At 45.5% G+C, this 23102-nt stretch overlaps 1 protein-coding gene across 1 annotated transcript in view; it reads left to right on the top strand.

Annotated features, from left to right (window-relative positions):
* LOC138528279 (nicotinamide N-methyltransferase-like) overlaps nucleotides 1-21482 on the top strand; it is a 110005-nt gene extending 88523 nt beyond the window's left edge. Inside the window, exon 3 of the mRNA XM_069639741.1 lies at nucleotides 19987-21482. Coding sequence (XP_069495842.1) covers nucleotides 19987-20425 — 439 coding nt within the window. The 3' untranslated portion in view covers nucleotides 20426-21482. The remainder of the gene's footprint in view (nucleotides 1-19986) is intronic.
* The last annotated feature ends 1620 nt before the right edge of the window (nucleotides 21483-23102 follow it).

Raw genomic sequence — 23102 nt, 5'->3', positions numbered from 1 at the left:
CATCCAAACTCAGAATGGTCCGGTAAGTCCTCATTCCGAGGACACGGACACGGATGCGGTTTTGCCGGCAGCCATGCCGCCAATAGCGGCATGGCTACCGGCATACCTCGTAATGAGGCCCTATGTCTGAAAAGGTGAGGGAACATCAATGTTAAGCAACAAGAAGTTGTACTTCTTCTCTTAATTTTAAGTGGAGCGGGAAAGTCAAATTTTGTGATAGCTCAATGTAACAAAAGTTTGATACATATATAGAACTGAAGTTTTACAATAAAAATATTCAACAAAAAAAATAAACCCAGTGTAAGGGCCGCTTTAAAGGTAGAGTTGACAAATGCTTTGTGGGTTTTGCTAATTTTCTCAGGATGTATCCAGAGGCTATGCATGTTGAATAGGTAGTTGTATAGATTAGTGTGAAAAAAGGACTCCAGCAAGTTTGGGCAGATAAGATATTTATCGCCATTTCAAAGGATTATGGTTTATTTTTCCACCTCCTCATATCGTTGGAGTGTCCTTGCAAAGACCATGTGAATAAGGTAAGGGTCAGAGGTCCCCGGCCCGTTGGGATCTGCAATGAATAATGTTTGTTGTGTGAATGTGTAACTATGGGACAATGTCATGGCCGACCACACATAGATCCCAAAAATGGGTGTGCCTTAAATATGAGCTGATGCAAAGATATGTTGAAAGGGGATGGTAGTTAAACAGATGTGTCCAATTAGAGTGTGGGATTTAAAGGAGATTCAATTTCTCTGTATAGGTTTGACCAATCATGTGTTGGGGGGTGATGAGTAATAAAATATGTTGGAGTGTTTTAACTGTTGCAAAATGTATAAAATGTGTAAACGTGTGTGGTTTGAGGAGACTCAGGTTAGTTTGACCCTACACCGTCATCTAGCTCCTCCAGGCTGTTTGTACAATAAACTTGCTTTATGGACAAATGTGCACGTGCTTCTAAAGAGGTGGGCCTACTTTGGGTTACGGTGATCAGAGGTCCATACGCACACAGTCAAGTGATATAGCTCCTTGTGTGGTAACATGGGCATAGGGAAGCCTATACTCTCCAAAGAGGTGTGAATGTGATCCATTAACGACCGAAACAACAAAGTAAAAACAATCCAAAATTATATATATATATATATATATATATATAAATATATATATATATATATAATATAATATATACAAACTTTAATCCAACACATCAATGTACAAATAACTATGCAAATACTCTTTGTGCCAGTTGAATGCTGTTTCGGAAGTTGACTGGGTGAAGTTCTTTGAAGAACTATATTGCGTCAGCAAACTAGTGCCAGATTCTTGCCCCCAAACATAGACATTAGTGAGATTGCACAGCCACTGCTTAGGTTTGAGGTTAATGATGTAATATCTGTAATAATGAGAAGTAAAATATTAAGAGCCGCAGCACCGTATGGTCAGACTAATAATACCTTTAAAGCAGATACTTTAAATTTGGTTAACATCCTACTTATTCGGTTAAATGGATCTTTGGATCGGGTAACTTTCCAAAAACATGGTGTACAACATATCTGGGTCCCATTTATAAAAGGGGACGAATGTCGGAACCAAAAAATTACTGATGCATATCACAAATAGACAGGGATAGAAACATTTTTGTGTCTCTTTTGCTCCAGCATCTTGAGTCTTGGGCTTTGTCTACTCACAGACTAAATACGTTGCAGACTGGCTTTAGATAGGGACATTCTATGAATATTGATGGCCTGGCGGTCAAAGCCATACAGGATGCGGTTTGGTTAGACCGAGCCAAATATACCTATATGGCCCCTGTGGACCGCTCCACAGCATTTGATAGTGTAGACCGTAAATGCCTCCCCCTTTCCCTTGTTTACTGGGTTGAGGGATAGGAGGCCTCTGGTGCCGAGGAGACCCCCACTGCAGGGCCCATAATAGGGGAGCAGATCAGCAACACTGGCCCGGCTGGGGGCAACGGATGGGAGCCCATGCAGGGAGTTAATAGCCGGGAGAGTGGAGGCTCGGTGGGGCTCTGCCGCAGCAGCATCGACATACAGCTGGTGGGCCTTCCTAAACGAGAGGACACGCTGTGGACTGTACTCCTGCTGTACTGGTTGCTGGAATAGGGCTGGCACACCTTAGAAGGACAGTTCCGACAATATCTCATTGGGGCCCTTCTGCATGAGCGGGGCAGAAGCTAAGGACTTCTGGTGGAGTGAGTGAGACAGACACCATCGGGGGTTGTGGGGGGTTCTGTCTCCCCCCTGGCGGGCTCTCCACCCGGCGCGGGGGTGGGGCGGTGGGGCTGGAGGAACACCCCCCGGGGTGAGGCAAATGCCCAGGAATAAAGGACAGAAGGGAGTGGGAGGCCCGTTGGGGGCGGCATCGACCTCTGCCAAACGGGACACGAGTATCACCCAGCTCTGGGCGAGTGACATGGAGGGCGGTCAGCGTGGGAAAACTCAGAGGGGCACCCCTGAGTCCTTGAACCTGGATCCTCCGCAGGGGCATCAGGTCTCAAAGGAAGACATGCAGACCTGGTTTAAGGACCTCCAAGACACCTTTATGTCCACGGTGCAGGATCAGTTTACCAGCTTTAGAGAGGACATGAAGCAGGCGATCCAGGACATTCGGCATGATGTCGCAAAACTTGAAGAACGCACTGATACCCTGGAAAAGGTTGTACAAAACTTGGAGGATGAAACCCTGCAATACAGTGAAACTCAAGAGCGTCTGGTCCGCCTGACCCACAATTTAGAGTTACAATGTGAAGATCTTGAAAATCGCTCTCGGCGGGTCAATATTCGCATCAAGAATATGGTGGAGTCGGTGAACGAGAAAAACTTGAAGAAGGCAGTGCAGGAGGTGTTTCGGGACATACTGGCAGAGAAAGATGCAGAACTGATAAGGGTGCATAGGGTTCATCGTGTGGGTCCTCCACAGACGGGGGAACTGGGGGAGCGCCCCAGAGATGTGTTGGTGGCGATGTCATCATACCCCCAAAATGAGGAGATCCTGAGGAAGGCCAGGGGAATGGATCATATAAAGATGAACGGGGTGGAAATATACCTTTATCAGGACCTGGCGCAAGTTACTCTACAGAAGAGAAGGGCGATGGCGCTTGTAGTCAAGGAGCTGGTGAGCAAGAAGATCAGATATAGGTGGACCTTTCCGTTTGGATTGCTGTTTTCCTGGGAAGAGAGGTCACGGAGGGTGACTTCCTGTGAAGAGGGTCTTCAACTGCTGGGCATACAGGAGCAGGATGAAGACAGCAGATCCCGGCAGCGCAAGCAAAAAGTTATGGGAATGGAAGGAGGTCCAGCGCAGTAAGAAATAGATAGCAGGGAAATCGTCCTAATGATCAGTAGTAAATATTTCAGGGGGTGGCAGGCACTGGTAGAAAGGGTACGGGGGAGCCTTGTGACATAATGGTCTATACGCTGCAATGGTCAGTTTGAAATAGGCCCAGTAGGAGAGGTATAGAGGAATCCGTTAGGTAGGGTGGTAAGACGATGCAGGGTTTAGGACTCCCCGAGGTGCTTTTTCCCGAGTTATTTGAGGGACGGGTGCGAAGGGCCGTGCGTCCTAGCAGCCATAGGTTCCCGGGCCCTCCTTGGTACAGTTTGGGGATGTTGGGGGTTGTTTGGGAGGGGGGAGTTACATGGGGTTGGGGGGATGGGTAAGTGGTGGCCAAAGGAGCGAAGCAGGTCCAAAGGGAGCATATATTGCGCGATGGGCAGAATAGTATGGGTAAGCTGAAAATACTGACATTTAATGTCCGGGGTCTTAATGCCCCGGTCAAGAAGAAAAAGGTGGAGGAATTCCTGAGAAGGGAGACTTATTGTTTCTACAAGAAACGCATATAAGATTGCGGGACAGGGCAAAGTTGCATATACGGGGCTACAGGCGGATAGTACAGGCCAATTGCACAGATAAAAAGGCTGGGGTCCTGATTGCTTTTAATGATGGGGCGCACATTCATCTACATAATATCCATACGGATAAACAGGGGTGATTTGTATTTGTGAATGTCGCTATAGAGGGGAGTGTGTATACTCTGGCCTCGGTATATGCCCCGAATACGGGGCAAGATGGTTTTCTGAGACAGGTACTGGAGCGTTTGGAGGCCTTTGCGGAGGGGGAGACAATTTTGGGAGGAGACCTGAATGTGGCCTGGGACCCAGCGTTAGATCGGAGCTCGGGGAGCCACTCTGGCCCAGGAGGTCCTACTAAACGGCTTTGCCAAAAAATGAGCCATCTTGCATTATGTGATGTCTGGAGGGAAATGAAGGATCAGCAGAAGGGGTATACTTGTTATTCTCATGTTTATGGGTCGATGTCTAGGATTTACTATTTTTGGCGCTCTGTGGGGTTGCTTGGGTACATTCGGGATGCTGAAATAGGGCCCATCTCACTCTCAGACCACGCTCCGGTTTGGTTAGAGCTGAAAACACGGGAGAAAAGGTCACGACTATGGGCCTGGAGGTTCCCCCATGGGGTCCTTCAGGATCAAGTAATGGAGACTTCTATCAGGGAAAAGATTGAGGAATATTGGGCCCTTAATGATACAAGTGAAGTGAGTTTAGGCATGGTATGGGAAGCCTTTAAGGCTGTTCTGAGGGGACGTGTGGTAGCCCTGAAAGTCGCCAAAGACAGGCAACGATTTGCATGGGAGAGAGAACTAGAGGCAAAAATGATAGACATTAGAGAAAACTTGGTTCGTGCATCAACTCCTCGCCTGAAGCGAGAGCTGAGACAAACAGTGGCCCAATTAGATGCGCTCCGCACAAAAAGAGCAGAGAGAACGCTCTTACACCTTCGGCATTATTACTTTCTGAAGGCGAATAAAGCCGACAGGTACTTAGCTAGGCAGTTGAAGGTTAAACAGCAAGACTTGACCATCAAAAAGCTAACGAATGGGCGGGGAGAGATGGTAACCACCAGCAGGAGATGGGGGAAGTCTTGAGAGAATATTATCAACAGCTTTACTCTTTGGACGCTCCCAATGCAGAGGCTCAAATCTCCTATCTACGAAAGATAAGGTTGCCCAGGCTTTCGGAGACCGAGAGTGAACTATTAGAAGGAGAAATTAGGGAGGATGTGGTGATATCAGGCATAAAAACACTCCGCCCTAATAAAGCCCCAGGCCCTGATGGATTTACTGCGGCCTTTTATAAAAAGTATGCAGCACTGCTATCCCCGTTCTTGGTGTGTTTGCAAGGTGCTGGGGGGGCAGGTATGTTATTTTTTACTAGACATCTTGTCCAGTAAAAAAATACCATGCCTGTCCCCTGGGCCTCACAGCACACAGTTAGTGATTATGTGTGTATGCAAGATGCTGGGGGGACAGGTGGGCAGGTAGGGTATTTTTTACCAAACATCTATCATAGATGTCCAGTAAAAAAATAGCATCCCTGTCCCCTGGGCCACACAGCACCTCAGACAAAGAGCTGATTTTGGCCGGTGGAGAGGGGGCTTGTACAACAAAGGTATTTTTAAAATGCCTTTGTTGTACAAACCCCCTACCCCCACTCACCAAAATCATGACGGACCAGCTCAAACACACACACTCACACACACACGTCCACAACATACACACAGCACGCACTTGCTGTCTCATTCACAGTCTCAAGCACCTATCATTCACTCACTCATAACACAAGCATACACCCATCCATACAAGTATTAAAATAATAAATAAACATACAAAAGCACACATGTACACAACATACACACAGAAATCACTCTATCATTCACACAAGCAACCCATCTTGAACACAAGCATACAAGCATCAATACACATAATAAAATAATAAATATACGAACACACACATTGACACTACATACACACAGCAAGCACTCTCTGTTTCATTCACATGAGCAACCATCATGCACTCACTCACTAACTAACGCAAGCATACACACATCCATACACATATTTAAATAATAAATAAACATAGAAAACACACACATTTAAATAACATACACACACAACATACATACAGCAAGCACACTTTCATTAACATGAGCACCCATCATGAACACAGGCATACACACATCCATAAACATATTTAAATAATAAACATTCAAACACATACATTTACACAAAATACACACAGCAAGCACTCTTCAATTCACATGAGCACCCATCATGCACTCTCTCATAACACAAGCATACATGCATCTATACACATATTTAAATAATAAACATGCAAACACACACATTTTTACAACATGCACACAGCAAGCACTCTTTCATTCATACGAACATCCATCATGCACTCACTCAAAAACACAAGCATACACGTATCAATACACATATTTAAATAAATAAATTAACATACAAACGCACATTTATACAATAAAAGGACTAACAGCACTCTTTCATTCAAAAGAGCACCCATCATGCACTCACTCATCATAACACATGCATACACATTTCTGAATACTATATAAACGAACATGCAAACACACACATTTACACAACATACACACAGGAAGCATTCTCTCATTCACACCAGCTTCCATCATCATGCATTCACCTAACAACACCCGCATGCACGCATCTTTACACATAATTTAAATTTAAAAAATGAATATAAACACACGTACCTTCTGCCCCGGGTCCAGAGGTTCCAATGCTCCAGCCCCCTGCAAGCATGAACAGGAATCAGGAAGTTTCCTGGTTTGTGCACATGCCTGCAAGGGGCTTGAGTGTGGGTCCGTAGACGCCCCTCTTCAGCCTGCTCTGTCTGTATGTGCGAGGAGGCGCAGGAGCGTCTCCTCGCACATACAGACGTGCAGTTCCCCAGCCAGCATTTCCTATGAGCCATGTGAGGCTGAGGAAGCAAACACCCCCATCTTTGCATGGCTAATTGTGCTAACTGTTAAAGGGAAACAAAGTTTATTTTTCACAGTTAAGAGCACACCCTCAGCTGAAAAAACAGCTGAGGGAGTGCTTGTATTTTACTGGGCTGGCTCCTCCATAATGGGTGAGAGGGGGCCAAGACCCGGTGGTGATGAGCTGCCCCTGGTTCCAATGCTTCTACAAGAGCAGATTGCATTTTATGGAGTTGCACCTCTAAACACTTCTGACAAGGATTGTAGTCAATGTGTTTCTCACGGTACAACATTCCTTCCACTGCAGCCCACACTTACATGCCTGCTGGCCTGGACAGCCCAGTGGGATATCACTTGTATCGCTCTAGAGGGGCTCAGGATTCTTCTGTCTTACTGATCTTTCTTTGAGCCCTTGATGCCCTTGCAGACTGGCACACCTTCCTGGGCACCTGAATACTGGACATAGCTCTGGGTTTCTCTGCTTGGCTCTTGCTCTCTTATGACTTTTCCATTATGGTGGCTGGTTGCCCCTTTATAGGCATCTGATCCGTGGTCCAGTCTCAGGAACCTCTTGCCCGGGACCTGTTCTGGGATCCCATGCACCTCAGCTCCGTCAGCAGACCTGTTCCTTTCAGGGTCTTCCTGGTTGCCTCACCAAGGTATTTGCTCTGCTCCCAGCTCCCCAGAAGAGGAATATTTCTGATCCTGAATCCTCCTGCTCCAGAAGTCAGGTCTTGATAGCAACCTTCATCTGCTGCTTCCTTTCGTGCTAGCAGTAACAACAGAAGAAACTTTTCTGCCCAAAGCAGTCACATGATGCAGCCCTCGATTGGAGCTCTAGTGCTCACTGTCTTACATGATAGTGTGAGGACTTCTATTTCAAATGAAAAGGGGCTTGAAAAATGCCTTGCTGCCCCTTTTCTAAGAGGTATGTGCCTGCCTGAAGCAAAACAAAGGGTCTGTCCAATATCAAGATGTCCAAAGCAACATGTCCTGTGTCCAAAGTACTATTCTGGCCCTCATATTCTAAAAAGGAACTCTTAGGTGAAACAGAAAATGTCTTTGGCCTTGAAATGTGTACACATCTTCAAAAAGGAAAGGAGTATCTCCAACACAAAAGTTCCAAAGGGATAACGTTCACAGTTCCAGAGGACGACTCCGTTCCCTTTAAACATTTAAGGATATGAGTTTTCCTTTGGCTTCTTTGGTTAGCAAAACAACTTATATGCAAAACAACTTGGCTGTTAGTCTTAATTTCGGCAGGATACCTGGTGTACTCTCCTGCCAGGACTTTCTTATGTGCTTCATTTAACATACTTGCAATCTTGAATCTGCCTGGTATATTCTCCTGCCAGAACTTTCATATGTGCTTCATTTGGCACACTTACACATTGAATCTGCCTGGTAGTATTCTCCTGCGGGGAATTTCTCATATGTTTCACTGGGCATACTTGCAAACTTGACAATATCTTGTATTCATTCCATTGTGTCTGGTCAGGAAATGTTGAATCTCATTTTTTTTCTCATATGCTTCATTTATTCTTATTTGCCTTTGGTAGGGTTGCCGAAGTGCCCTGGTGTCCCAGTTTCCCTGGTGTGGACTAACCGGCTCTTTGTGGCATGCTTCAGTTTTTCTGCGGTAAGCATGCACCAGCTCTTCAGTGTCCCGTTCCTTCTTGCCGGTTTCGCAAACCCCTGCTGTGTGGTTGCCTGCTATGGGTTTCTCCTTGCTTGAGTGGCAGAGAGACCGCTCTTCGATACCTGCGTATGCCAGGAAGTCTTCCCTACTCTTCCTCTCTTGTTATCCTCACAGCAGACTGACTCCTGCAGTCTGCACTCCTTGGCCTTCTGCAGGAGTTGGCTCCAAAGGCTTCCCAACAGCACAGTGGTCCTTCGGTCGGTAGTGAAAGAACGTGATTCTGCCAGCCAGCGTCACTCTTCTGTCAGCTAATTCAGCAGTGTAAATGTCCCGGCATAAATAATGTGCTTGCAACCAATAGAGCGCAGCTTGTGCTTCTGGCCACTATCAATCTTCATTACTCCACTCAGCTTCCTCGTCACAGTACTTTTACATTCCGGAAAAGGAAAGTCAGTGCTTGATTACTTATATGCAGGGTATGGGAAGGTATTCTTTGTAGCTTCAATGGGTAGGTGAAGGGATTTGTGATAATATGCCATTAATAAATGGGGAATGGAGGGGGTATCCCTAAAAGAAAAAGGGGTAAATCATGTCTCGTCCGATGATGTCTTGTCATACTCTTGAGGGTTATATCCCCCCATGGGATCCTCCCTTATATAGCTTCCCCCAGGGTCAGGATCAGGTAGCGGTTGCCGTCCCATGGACACCTGGGGAGATGTCCCTTCTGGGAAAGGAGTGACCACACCATCGGATTCATCACACCGAACTCTAAACATAAGGCCCCCTCTCTTGTGATAATCTGTCTTTGGGACTTCTCTGTGGTTTTTCCTCCCAGTATGTTGGTGGGTCAGTTCTAGGTCACCACTCAAAGTCTCCTTCCTTCATTATGGTTTTAATAAGAATTAAGCGTGTACAAGGTTATGCATTGACAAGGGAGCTCCTTATGAGTTCGCGGGTATGACGGTAAAAATACTGACATGCCAGAATTCATTGTGCACGCGCACTCCTCCTCCCCCCGCTCAACTGGGATATTAACAGCATCAACAGCCATTGGCCGGTATTACCAGACGATTTGTGCCGGTAATACCGATGCCACTCCTAAACTGCCCAAATTACCTGCATGGGAATTACTGGCACTGGAAATAGTGTCACTGCTGGAAAGGGGAAGTTTACCAGTGGCCATCTTTAAAACTCAATCTACCGTGATTCTCCCATTTCCCATTGCCATTCAGTTACAGAAGAGGTGCCAAAAGAATGTCCCAGCAAAAGAAGCCCCGGGTCCCCGATCTCCAGCTCCACAAGCCCACATTCACAAAAGTGATCGAACACTCTGATGCTCTGTTTGGCACCATGCACAGGAGAACAAGTGTGCAGAGAAAGTCTGCCATATGAGCAGAGGTGAGGACAAGGGGGACGGCTGTGGGGACTGTTCCCCATATGACAAGGGATTGCCGCAGACAGTAGGATGACCTCAAAGCTACCTCAAAACAATGGTATGGAGCCTCATTGCAAAGCAGAGGAGGGAGGACACCACCACAGGAGGAGGGACTGTGGAACCCCTCCGCCTCACAACCTGGGAAGAGACGGCCAGCTCCATAGTCCACATGGAGGGAATTGATCGAGTTGACCAGTGGTCGAAGTGAGCGGGAGCGGTGCTCCTCTACTTTCTAAAATTACATTTTAAAGCTCCTATACTTTTATTTTAAAAAGAAACCGTTCCGGAATGATTTCGTTTTAAAATAAAAGTGTAGGAAGAAATTGAAACTTGCACTTTCAGTGCACTGCACTGAACGTTCCCTTAAACAGCAGGTGCAAGTGTTTGGGGTGTGCAGCTAGACGTGCCAGTTGGCAAAGCTACCACGTGAGGCCTGATCAAGCTCCTGTCAAGGGACACAGTGCTGCCATCCCACCCATGTCCAGTAGTGGCTGGGGCCCAGGAACGCCCACATCACCATTACGGGCAATCAGACACCAGGCTATCATGGCAGGGCCCATGTGCCCACAACTGCCCTTTTTAGTCACGTGCCTATCTGATTCAGCTCAGATAGCTGTAAATAACGCAGTGCCCCCTGGTTATAATATCTTCATGGCTGATCGTGAAGACCAACTGGGGGGGGGGGGGTGTAGCAAGTATGGTGAAAGAACAATTTAGTTGTTATGACTCCAATATCCATCATCTGGATGACTGTGAATACCTCATGATAAAAATGAAAATGAACCCAAATATTTCTCTCACTATAATTATACTTTATAAACCTCCCCACTCTATTCCATCTATAAGAACAGCTTATAGGATTATTGAATAGCATCACTAAGGTGAATTCACCAGTCATTGTTATAGGTGATTTTAACTTATGGGCTGAATATCAAGTCCCAGATTAAGACTTGATACCAATGCCAGGTCTATGATCACTTGTAGAAATATTAAAAAGGTCACACTGATTGCTTTTTCCTCTCTGTTGTCCACCAAATTGGGTGGTATTGATTAATTCAAAGACACGTCCAAGTTATTCAGTCAGTTTATCATCTACCATTAACAATACCATCATTACTTTGGCCGCAGAAAAAACGAAAAGATGGTGAAAGCTGAGACTACCAATAAAATCTGGTTCTGTGATGAGATCGTGGAAGCAAGAAAAATATAAAGAACATATGAGCGAGAATGGAGGAAGGACCCTTGCCCGATTACTTTGGAACAATATAAAAAATCAGTTCAAAAGTATAAAAATGTCATAATTGAGTCTAAAAAGAAAACATACAATGCTTGCATTGATATTGCTAAATCCAACTCAAAAGAATTATTAAATATTCTCAGAGATTTTGAAAATCACACATCCTCTTTTCCTCCTATTTTATTTCCAAGGACTCTGTCAACAAATTCAAGACGAATTTATGAACAAAATTGCCGGAAATCATCTAGCTATTTTTAACCATCTGGCCAAGCTTGACACCAAGAAAGACTATATCAATGCGGATTGTCGAAATAATGCCTTGTCGGCTACCCTTCTGAAATTTCAATTTCACACATTTGTACCGAACAAGAGATCAATGAGATTGTCACTGACATAAAATCCACATCTTGCCTATGGGACTCTTACCCTCCTGACTTATTAAAAGGATCCATGCATGTTTTGATACCATGGATCACTAATATGATCAATTCCTCTTTCTTGACGGGCGTAGTACCTTGAGCTCGGAAGGAGGTATGGGTGACTCCCCTTTTAAAAAAGGACACTCTTGACCCCACAGCCCCCAAGATCTATAGACCTGTTACCAACGTCAAATATCTGTTGAAAATCTTGGATAGAGTGGCCTACTTACAGTTCCAGAAATTCATTGAGGAACATAAGCTTCTCAATCCAAATCAGTCTGGTTTGCGTTCCCAGCACGGCACAGAGACTGCTCTTCTGGACCTTAAGTCAAACATCATTGGAATCATAGAAAGAAAACATCCCGTGCTGCTATTACTGTTCGATCTTTCAGCAGTGTTTGATATCATCGATCACAGTCTACTACATAATAGACTGCTGTCTCCAACTGCTCAGAGTGCAGCTAAATGGATTGCGTCCTTCCTGGGTCCTAGAATCTCCAGATTGGCAGTCGAGAGGGATCAAGCCAAACCCACATATATCGCATGTGGTGTTCCGCAAGCCTCCTGCCTGTCTCCCTTGCATTTCTCGATCTCCTTGACGATCTGGGTGTCCAATTTGCAAATTATGCGGATGACACCCAGATCCTGTTCGAGCTGTCTGGCAACTACCAGGAGGATGTATCAACCGTGATTCTTGTTTATCTTGAAATCAAAGCCTGGGTGGCACACAATTCATTAGCATTTAACGACTCAAAAACTGAGCTGCTTATCTTGGCCTTGGTCCTCGATTAAAGAAACTCACCCATCAATATGATTCTTTTGAGGGGGCTGGTAACATAATCCCTATGAGCAAATCAGTGAAAACCTTGGGAGTGATGTTGGATGCCAATCTCTCAATGAAAAAACAGGTTTCTCAGATTTGCATGTGGACATGTAACTGAATTGTTTCACCAGATTAGGCCATACCTCTCATTTAAAAACAGATCACTCTTGGCATCTTCATTAATAAATTCATGATTACACTACTGTAATAGATTACTAATCAGCACGTCTCAAGGCAACCTAAATCGGCTTAAAACTGCTCAGAATGGAGCCGTTAGGTCTGTATTTGGATTAGCCAGATGGGACCACATCACCGCCTTCAGGAGGAGATTACACTGGCTTCCGGTGAAGCAGAGAATTAGACTCAAATATAAATGCCAAAATTCAGATGCACCACACTATCTAACCAAACGATTAGTGAGAAAATCATCCAGCAGAGTGTTACGCTCCTCCGACACTCGTCTGCTCAGTCAGCCGCGATCTCGTCTAAAAAACATTGGCAATTGCAGCTTCTAATTCAATGCTACACTTGAATAGAATGTCTTGCCCTTGGATATTAAAACATCTCAATCGGTTATTATGTTTAAGAAAAATGTAAAGACATTACTGTTTAATCACCCAAATAGAAATCTATCCTTTTTCTCAGCTTCTGCTCTTTCCTTCCTTCATTCCGCTTCTCTTGGAGCGCTCTGAGGCCTACGGGCCTGTAGTGCCTTATAATAAATAAAAATAGAAATAAAATAAATAAATAAACTGATGAGGGGTGTTAGGAAAGATTTCATAATTGTATGTAATTTTCCCGCCATGTGGCAACCCCCAAACGTTTTGCTGCTGTTTTACACCCTGATATAGACTTTGCCAGAGAAGCGCAGCCTTCCGCCGCACTCCTCTGGGCTTTCGCTCAATTCTTATGGGGAAACTGACATGCCCTTAAGACAATCAGTACTGGGAGACTTTGTTTCCCTTAGTCCTATCCTCATGTTGCAGCTTTTGTGCAACATGAAACAAGAGTGCACTGTAACTTACTTTACTGCGCTCTTGGGTCTCTAGGCATTCGAAAGGCCCTAGAAACTCTCGCTGGACTTATTATGGACTGTGTATGTGTGCCACGGACACGACTGGTGGCAGCTATCGTTTCTCTTGTGTCTTGAACCCTTTTTTGCCATGTTGTCCGCGCTTACCGTGTTTGGCACAAATAGGTGGCCTGGCTCCCAAAATGGCCATGCAACGAGGTTCTTTGTCATGTCCGCTGACCGTCTTGCCCCTTCATCTTCCCCAGGTCGAGCCGACCCATGTCGGTCCGTATTTGGTCATGCACTTTCCCGCGAAACCCAAAGCTTTCTCAGGCTTCTGCATGCCTTGTGTGTGCCTCCAGGATGTGGGCTGGGATGTCGGGTTCCCAATACACATCCTGGGTGCCAGAGAGTCTGGAGTGTCCTGAATGCTTGGGACCACCGTGGTCCGTGACAGGTCCACGTATGGTGTGAGTGTTTGTGAGCAGATCTCCATTGGGTCCTCTCCGTTTTGGCGCGAAGGGAACTTTGGATAAGAGGAGGCTGAAAACACCACTACCATGTCGATCTCTTGAGTTCACACCGAACAAGGGATAAGGAGCCAAGTATCCTGCAACAAGAAGCTGAGTCGAGGAACCGCTGGTGACCCGCTGAAGGTTTGACACCCTAAACTGCTGTCGTCCTTACGCTACCCCTCTGCATCTGATCGTCCTAGAAGGTCTGCAAAGGCACTTTGACCCATTGGAATAGTGGGATCAACTATTCCCGGCACCTTCATCAAACCCTGCAAGTAAGCCTCTTCGGAAGCGTCCCTGGGCCAACCAGTGGGCTGACCAGCTTACGCAGTACACTTTGCTCTGTCACCGCCGCCGTTTCGGGGAAGTCCTCGAAACTTGGTCTACTGCTTGCTCTGCGTCCACGGCACCCTCACACCGAATTTCGTACACTTGGCATTCCCAGGTCTGAAGTGAGACGAGTGCGCCCGGACCAGAGTAAACACGGTTGCCGTGTTACCCTGCTGCGGTAACAACCTGTGCACGTCCGCTGCATTTGGGACACCTCAACCCTGCATCCTGCTACACAGAATCTACTCAGTGTCGAGACGTACTGATCATCGCAGCTGAACCTGCCAGCAACGTGAACTGAACTGGAGAAGTCTGGGTCTGCCTGCGTCGGGGACAGGTGAGTAGTCCATACCCCAACCGGTGGCCCCTTGCGCAGGAGCCCGTTTCTTTTCTACCGCTGTTGCGAAATAGCAACTCTATCCCGCACTCTCACCCTGCCTCTGCCCACAAGTGAAGGCCTTGCCTGAGTAGTGGGGACTTGTTCTGCATCGCTTCATTCACCTTCCTGAATTGCCTGAGACCCTTGAAGAGAACCTACTTTATCCATTGGCACCAGCATGTGCAGGTACTTTTGAGCATAAGGCTCCTCTCTTCGTAGGGCTCGGACTTCCTCCTAGTTAGGTGCATTTCTGATGTCGAACTGGATCTAATGATTACTTGCACTGTCTGTTTTACTCCCCATCTAGGTGGTCTACATATTACGTGCTCATAACTCCTTAGACCCCTCTGTCTTGTATATATATTGTATTGATTGTGATGTGTTGGTTTACTTTAGTATTACTGTGATTCTTTGCTATGGTCGATGTTACAAAGGCCTTGTAATAAATGTGTCTACATTTTTAATATAACACCTGTCTGGAGTAATTGTAAGTGTCCTTGCTTTGTGTGCTCATTGAGGTCTTTCAGTCACCCTCACCCCTCCTGAGACTTAGTCTTGACCGCCGCCATCGCTACCCTGATTGGTCTGGCTTGTCCAGAGGTTACCCTGTTCCAAGAAACTCGGTTGGGCTTCTGAACCTCTGCCCCTCCAGGTCCGAGTTCAGCAATCCATCTTAACAAGGAGGATTGATGATGATGCCTCATTTACATTTGGCTGCTACAGCCCTGGTCACTGCACAGCCCTCTACCTCTGTCTGTGTCCACTTTCTCATCCATGAAGGCACGCCTGTGTGCCAATGAGGTGCGCCAGTCTGTCATGGCGAACATCAGCTCCAGGAAATGCGTGCAATGCATGAGTGTGTGTAGGGGTGCAGCCATAGGATGGCCCAATCTCTTGGCCAAGCAACTGCCGCCATGGTCATTCTCGCCCGGTGAGTGCAGGAGCACACCGACTCCTCCTCAGCCACTGCTGAGGTGATCTACCAGGCAATACTGCTGACCCTGCAGCACATGCAGGCCCAGGGCTCAGAGCCCTCCATCTCTGTGAACCCCCACAGAGGGCTCCCTGTCTGGAACCCCAAGGCACCACTCTCAGCGCCTCCTAACTGGAAAGGAGCCGGAGAAGAGCCCACTACCCAGGAGGCACAGGAAATAACATTTGGACAATACCAGGGTGTGTACACGGTGTGTGTTTGGAGAGTATGGCCTCATCTACAGTGGTCTTTAACCAGAATTACCAGCACTTTTACTGTATACTGGCAATCTCGTAATGAGTCCCAAAGTCTGTATGCTTGTACAAAACTCAATGTGCATCTTTCTTTATAAAAAAGTGTTAATTATTCAAATGTTTACCAATGAAATTCCGTATTCACTTTGTAGAGTAATTAAAATTAACTGATACAATTTAAACAAGAACTAGTTTGGACATTTTCCAGTTTTTCATTGCATTTTGAATTCATAGGCGTGCATTTGTGTTGGCCCCATAAAGAACAGGTCCAGATCAAAGATCATGCAAGATACTGCTCAGGTCATCACATGGCTATTGGTTACATGACCTGTTACACTCTGCTGGTTGACTAATTAATGCATTGGTGACTGAGGCACAAACCCCAAAGCTTACAGAGCCTGTGGTGAAGGTCCTCTTTCCTATCTGACTTCTAATCATCAATTATGTTTATAAAACAGCTTAAAGCCTCAGTTACCAAGGTCCATAACTTTGTCCAAAAGAATGAGGTAAATCATAATGATCCATATGTTACAGGTATGACAGCCCTACTCCAAACAATAATGCAGACAGCAGTGCATGTGTAATTGTTTGCAGAAAGATGAAATGTGTGAGCTGTAACATGTCCCAGCACAGCACCAGAAGTATGATGAGGAAGGGGAAGGGGAAGAGGCGCGGGTATTTAGCAAGAGGGACTGGAACAAGAAAGAGGGAAGAACACCTAGAATGAGGAATGGGGCCTGGAATTAAAAGAGTAACTGAAAAGAGTTGGATTCGGAAGAGGATGAAAAATGGGATGAGAAAGAAGGACTTGGAACAGAAAGAAGAAAAGGGATTGCGTAGGTGATAAGTAATGGGCAGTGGAAGGAGGAAGAGGAAAAAACATAGAGGGGCTGACAATGACAAGATAAGTAAAATGGAATAGGAGGAGGAGAATGGACTGGGCAAAGAAGAAGAGGGACTGGGACTATGAAGAGAGACATTGACTTGGTTTCAGGGAGAGGGATGGGAAGTCGAAGAGGGTCAGAGAGAAGGCGGGAGCATGAGGAAGAGGGAAAAGAAGAGGGACAGTGATGAAGGGAGGGACATCTGAGGAAGAGGAACGGGTCATTGGCGCAGAAGAGGGACTGGGATAAGCAAGATGGTCTAGGTCAAGAAAGTGAAAGTGGGACTGTGATGAGTAACATAAATATAGTGTGAGAGAAGGAAGGTGTAGGAGGCAGACATACTGGTTACAGGGAGATGAATGTAGTATCTGGCCTGTGTCATGTGCGCTGATGCAGGCAGTGGAATGTGGTGAGGTAGCCTGGAACCTCATGGCTCATCAAGATTCCAGGACTGTCAGCTGGGACTCAGGATGGGAGATCTGAACAGAGGATGCATACTGATTAGCTCCTACCTCCCTTTCCTAGCTAGCCCTGAAACATAAATAAAGACTACTTTCCTTTTATATACATATATATGCCTCCAGTGTCATCTCTTCATACCCAGAACCCAGATGCTACAATCAATGTGAGGGATTAGGGTGTGAAAGAGGACGTAGGCCAAGAAAAGAAGAGGGATTGGGATGAGTAAGAGGGACAAGGAAGATTAATTGAGAAAATGAAGGTATGCAGAGGACAAGGAGGTTCTAGGGTATGGAAAAGAAAGATTGACTTAATGTTTGGAAGAGAGAAAAAGAAGATGAGGAACTGTGATGAGGAAGATGCACTTGGACAAGAAAGAGGGTCATGAAAGAGGATGAGAGAGCTTGGTGATGAAGATGGACTAGGAAGGTAAAGAGGGACAGGGATGAGGAAGAAGTAAGGGAGTTGGGGCAGAATACAACTGAGATGAGCAAGAGGTAGAGGGAATGGACTAAGGAAGAGGGACAGGATTGAAGAAGTGGAAGTAGGAATGGGGCAATCATAAGAATAGATGACGGGGACAAGGAAGGGGGACCGGGATGGGGAAGATGAATGAGGACATAGATGAGAAGGAGGAATATGGATTGGTTTGAGGAAAAAGGAGAAAAACTGGGAAGTGAAAGTGGGGAAGAAGGAAGAGGGACTTGCATATGTAAGAGAGACCTGGATAACACAGATGAAGAGAGACTGGTCCCAAGATTAGATAGAAGATTGAGATGAAGAGGAAAAACATGGATTGTGATGAAAAGGAGGAAGGAGGAGTTTGTACTGGGACGAGCAAAAGATGGACTAGGACAAGGAAGAGGGACAAGGGTGAGGAAGAAGAAGAGGGACTGGGACAAGAAACAGGGATTGGGAGAAGGGGGCAAGTCTGCAGAGCAGCAAGAGGGAACTGTGGGGGGGGGGGGTTGAGGAATGACTGGACCAATGAAGAGGGAAGGAGAAGAGGGAGAGGAACCTGGTGGAGGAAAAAGGAAGCTGGAAGAGGCAGAGAGACAAGTATGAGGAAGACAGAATGGGACAAGGAAGAGGAAGGGGGACTGTGATAAAGACAAGGACTGAGAAGAGGGATATGGATGAGGAAATAAATGAGGGAGAGGGGTGTGAATGTGGCAATGAAAAGAGGAAATTGAAAAGGGAATGTGATGAGAAAGAGCAATAGGAATTGGAACGAGGAAGGGGGCGAGGGACTGGCCAATGAAGGGAGGTGGGTTGAGTAACTGGGAATATGATGAGGAAACATGACCTCTCTGCTGGCTGTGCCACTTAGAGTAAACGGGGGTAGCTCACAGATTGCACCCTGCTTGTAGCTGATGTCCTGTGCTACCTTAACTGGGAATGACGAAGGAGAGGTCTGTGAGTCCTGTGTCAGGTTTTGGGAGACCGTGGGTATCAGAGGAAGCCTCCCAACAGCAGCATGATGGGGCTTCAGGTGCTTCCTCCAAACACCAGAACTTCGAGTAATGGCTTGCCCACAGGTTCTCCTGCTTGCATAAGCCGCTGCTCAATATGGCAGTTTGCGTTGAAATCCCTGCAAAAGAAAGGTAATATTTAGACCTAAATGTGTCTTATTATAAATGTGGTGGTATCTCTGTGGTAAATCTGCAGTGATACCACCAAACGGTATTACAATTACCAACACATTATCAACGGTATTAGTCCCCATTAATTGGAGTCCTTAGGACTCCATGGGGAATGTTGGCTGTATTACCACCAGCGATAGTACTGCCTAATTTGCTGATTTTGGGCAGTAAGGTGGTAGAATTACCTCCAGCTTCTTGCTGGAGGTTTTTCCTCCACCTTACTCCCAAACCTGTAGTTGGGCTGTGAGGTAATGCTGTGGTAACGGTAATACCATTGCATTTTTACTGCACTGCGCAACTCGTGGCCTGTGTCTAATAAATGTGCATATTCATGTGTGCTGGTGTATAGACCATGCATATGTCGAACTGGTGGAATGAAAGGCACCCGCCAGCACAACTCAGAGTTTGCCGGTCCAGATACAATGGCACCGGCAAGCGAGTAATTAGGCCCAATGTATCTTTTGTGGCCCAACAAATAGTCAGGCATTATGATTCCCTCTATTGCAAGGCACATGCGGCAGGATTTCTCCAAAGACTTTGGTTACTTTTACTGCTGATCCCTGAACAAAACATCTGTTCTATCAACAAAAAACATCTAAAAATGCATACACAAGAGAAACAGTGTTCTGGCATATCATACACAAAGAAGTTGGGCAAACACAGTATATTGTTAATCGCCTATTACGAAATTGGTGGTATCTGGGTGGTAAATCTGGTCAGATACCACCAAACTGTATTACTGTTATAGTCACATGTTCCGGCGGTGTTACCGCTGGATTACTAGTGCCGGCAACAGTTGTAAATCCCCATTCCATGATTTGCCGGTATTGTCGGCACTGGTAGTACCTGTCCTAGTAATACTGACTATTTTTGCCCCACTGGCAAACTTGCACTTTGCTGGTGCAGTAACGTGTCGGTAAGTGAAATTACCGGCATGTTATTACTGCACCAGCAAAGTCATAATGATATTTCACATTGACTGGAAAGTGATATGCAAAGTCATTACTAATGCAGATGCATCACAGAGAGCTCTACTTGTATGATGAGAAGAAGGGAAACCCCATTCTTGGTAGAAGCTGATTTTACTGCATGTTAAGTAAACATTGACTTGTCTACATATCGGCCAACCTATATGTTGCATTTGTTTCCACAGAGAAATAGGGATTGAGAAAGAAGAAAGCCTGAGAGGGAAGATTACAAAGTTTATAAAATGTGAAGCCAATGAAGATCATCCAGTTGCTCCGAAGCTTCCGGCTCAAGTTGACTGTGTGTTCTCAACATCATTTCTGGAACTTGTGTGCACAGACGTGGACGGCTTCTGCAAGGTTGTGAAAGATATGTCATCGCTCTTGAAAATAGGTGGACACCTTGTCTTGGTGCTAGCCCTGGGATGCACGTTCTGGATGTGCGGCACATTCAAGTTGCCTGTCTTATGCCTAGACAAGGAATGTGTGATAGCAGCTGTGAGCGACGCAGGCTGTGTGATTAAAGAATCAAAAGATATTAAGAGAGTTAATCAAACCAAATATTCTGTCATAGATTATGATAGTGTATTCTGCCTTGTTGCATGTAAAGAAACGAATGTGCAATAACCACATACTTTGGCCATGTAAAAGACAAGTTCTAACACCTGCATGTTGATTCCTCGGTGTTCTGTGTTCATGCCGCCAAGTCCATATCGCTACAGGATTGTTACTCACATGTCGCCATGTCCATATCGCGTCAGGATTGTTACTCACATGTCGCCATGTCCATATCACTTCAGGATTGTTACTCACATGTCGCCATGTCCATATCGCGTCAGGATTGTTACTCACATGTCGCCATGTCCATATCCTTCAGGATTGTTACTCACATGTCGCCATGTCCATATCGCGTCAGGATTGTTACTCACATGTCGCCATGTCCATATCCTTCAGGATTGTTACTCACATGTCGCCATGTCCATATCGCTTCAGGATTGTTACTCACATGTCGCCATGTCCATATCGCGTCAGGATTGTTACTCACATGTCGCCATGTCCATATCGCTTCAGGATTGTTACTCACATGTCGCCATGTCCATATCGCTTCAGGATTGTTACTCACATGTCGCCATGTCCATATCGCGTCAGGATTGTTACTCACATGTCGCCATGTCCATATCGCGTCAGGATTGTTACTCACATGTCGCCATGTCCATATCGCTTCAGGATTGTTACTCACATGTCGCCATGTCCATATCGCTTCAGGATTGTTACTCACATGTCGCCATGTCCATATCGCGTCAGGATTGTTACTCACATGTCGCCATGTCCATATCGCGTCAGGATTGTTACTCACATGTCGCCATGTCCATATCGCTTCAGGATTGTTACTCACATGTCGCCATGTCCATATCGCGTCAGGATTGTTACTCACATGTCGCCATGTCCATATCGCTTCAGGATTGTTACTCAACACTGATTGTTTGATTGCAGATATTTATATATTGATTTTTTAGAAGGTGATTTAAAGCATTGCAAAGGGTTTGCTTTTGATCTATATCTCATATTGCCCTTAAAAGACAAACTATAATAAAACTAATCCCAATATGTGATCACGCAATAACTGCATGTCATGATGTTTTCAATTATTTTTGTGAACATTTCAGCACTCATTTTGCACCAAGTGGAGTGTTTAATATAAAGCATATTTCTTTTACGTTGCCATTTTTGGGGTCCTTGCCTTATCCAGCTTTCGCTAAGGGACTTGGCCAGTGGTGTTGTTTTGTAGGTATTTCTCATGTGGTTCATGGCCACCAGATGGGATGGTGCTGGCATGATCAGTGGTGTGTCCAGAATTTGTATTTAGGAGGGTGGGGGCACTTACAGTTTCTGATAACATTAACAAGCCACAAATATATATTATTGTGCAGCAGACTCCACTCTATGGTTAAGGTGTGTATCTAGTGCCATAGGAAACTGGAAAAATTAATACCTAATAACATTTGACTTGCAGGACGGATTTAGCTGATATTTTGCTAACAAAAAATGTGTGAATTAAAATGTCTTCCACAACCTCATATGCACTCAACATGTGCTCCCCTTCTTTTTTACAGGTCCCTCACTCCAGGCAATATGTTTTTCCCTAACTAATCCTCTCCCATTACCCCTTATCACTCACCGATTTGTGTGATGCAAAACCAATCCTGAGTGTGCCTTGCAGCTTTGCCACTGTAATCTCGTGAGATTCCCACAGTCTTCCAATGATAAACCAAACATTTTCTACCTGTAACTTGCTCCCCAACCCACCCCCAAATCCAATCTTCACATGGGGTTTTCTTTCCCACTCCCAACCTCTAGCCTGATGTGATTGCTATTGGTTTTTATATAGTGCCTACGGCCAGCCCATGTAAGCACTGTCGTTCAAAACAATCAGTGTTCCCTTAGGAGTGAACCTGTGTACCCACAGGACCCTTTAAGATGAGTTGGAAATACTTTGAGATAGAATGGGATGCAGAAGTTGCTTAAACATCAATAATCAAACCGACTCAGGAAGTTGGCAAAAGTTAATCTGTTTTGTTTGCAATTGTCTGAAACAGGGAGTTTCAACAGACATCACAGGACGTACGCTCGCTTTCGCTGTGATTGTTTCATAAAAAACACAGTTCAAGTAGTAAAAACTCATCATCAATGACGTCATCCTACGTGGCAAACTACAAAAACCTACTTGGGAAAGCCTAGGCTTAAAGGGTACATCTAAGTATATGTTCCTTACTTGACAGGGGAAGTGATTGGGTCTCTAACATCAGGTGGGCAACTAAGCCTTAATGTCATCTATGTCGTCATAAATTACACTACAATCAATTGGCTCACAAACTATAGGGCTCTTTGATACGTGGCCCTCTATAATTGGTTGGCACCCTCGTACCCTTCTGTAAAATTCCACACACACTAGCAGCACGCAGGCTGGTACCCCAGGTGCTCGTGGGCTGGACTTGACCATAGCTTCCCAACCAATTAGTCTGACATCCATCCTCTTGCCGTCTACCAGTCAATTAGCCTCCGTGCCTGAGAATAAAAGGGAGTATAGATATACTTTGTCTCTTGGTTTCGGTGTAGCTCGACCCAATGTCTATTTTCATCTGACCATGTGAGTGGAGAGCAAGTTTCTGAGCTTTTTGCTGCATTTAATTCTCTTAAATGATGAACCTCTGACGTCTTCAGTGTTCTTCCACCCCACCTCAGACAGGGGCTTGTTCTTTTCTCATATTTGCAACTACTGAATGAACACCCAGGCACATGGTGG

This window comes from Ambystoma mexicanum, chromosome 7q, assembly GCF_040938575.1.
Source record: "Ambystoma mexicanum isolate Mex_15411 chromosome 7q, UKY_AmexF1_1, whole genome shotgun sequence".
NCBI classification, from domain to species: Eukaryota; Metazoa; Chordata; class Amphibia; order Caudata; family Ambystomatidae; genus Ambystoma; species Ambystoma mexicanum.
The sequence above is the reverse complement of the archived record's forward strand: the minus strand, read 5'-3'. Positions and strand labels throughout refer to the sequence as shown.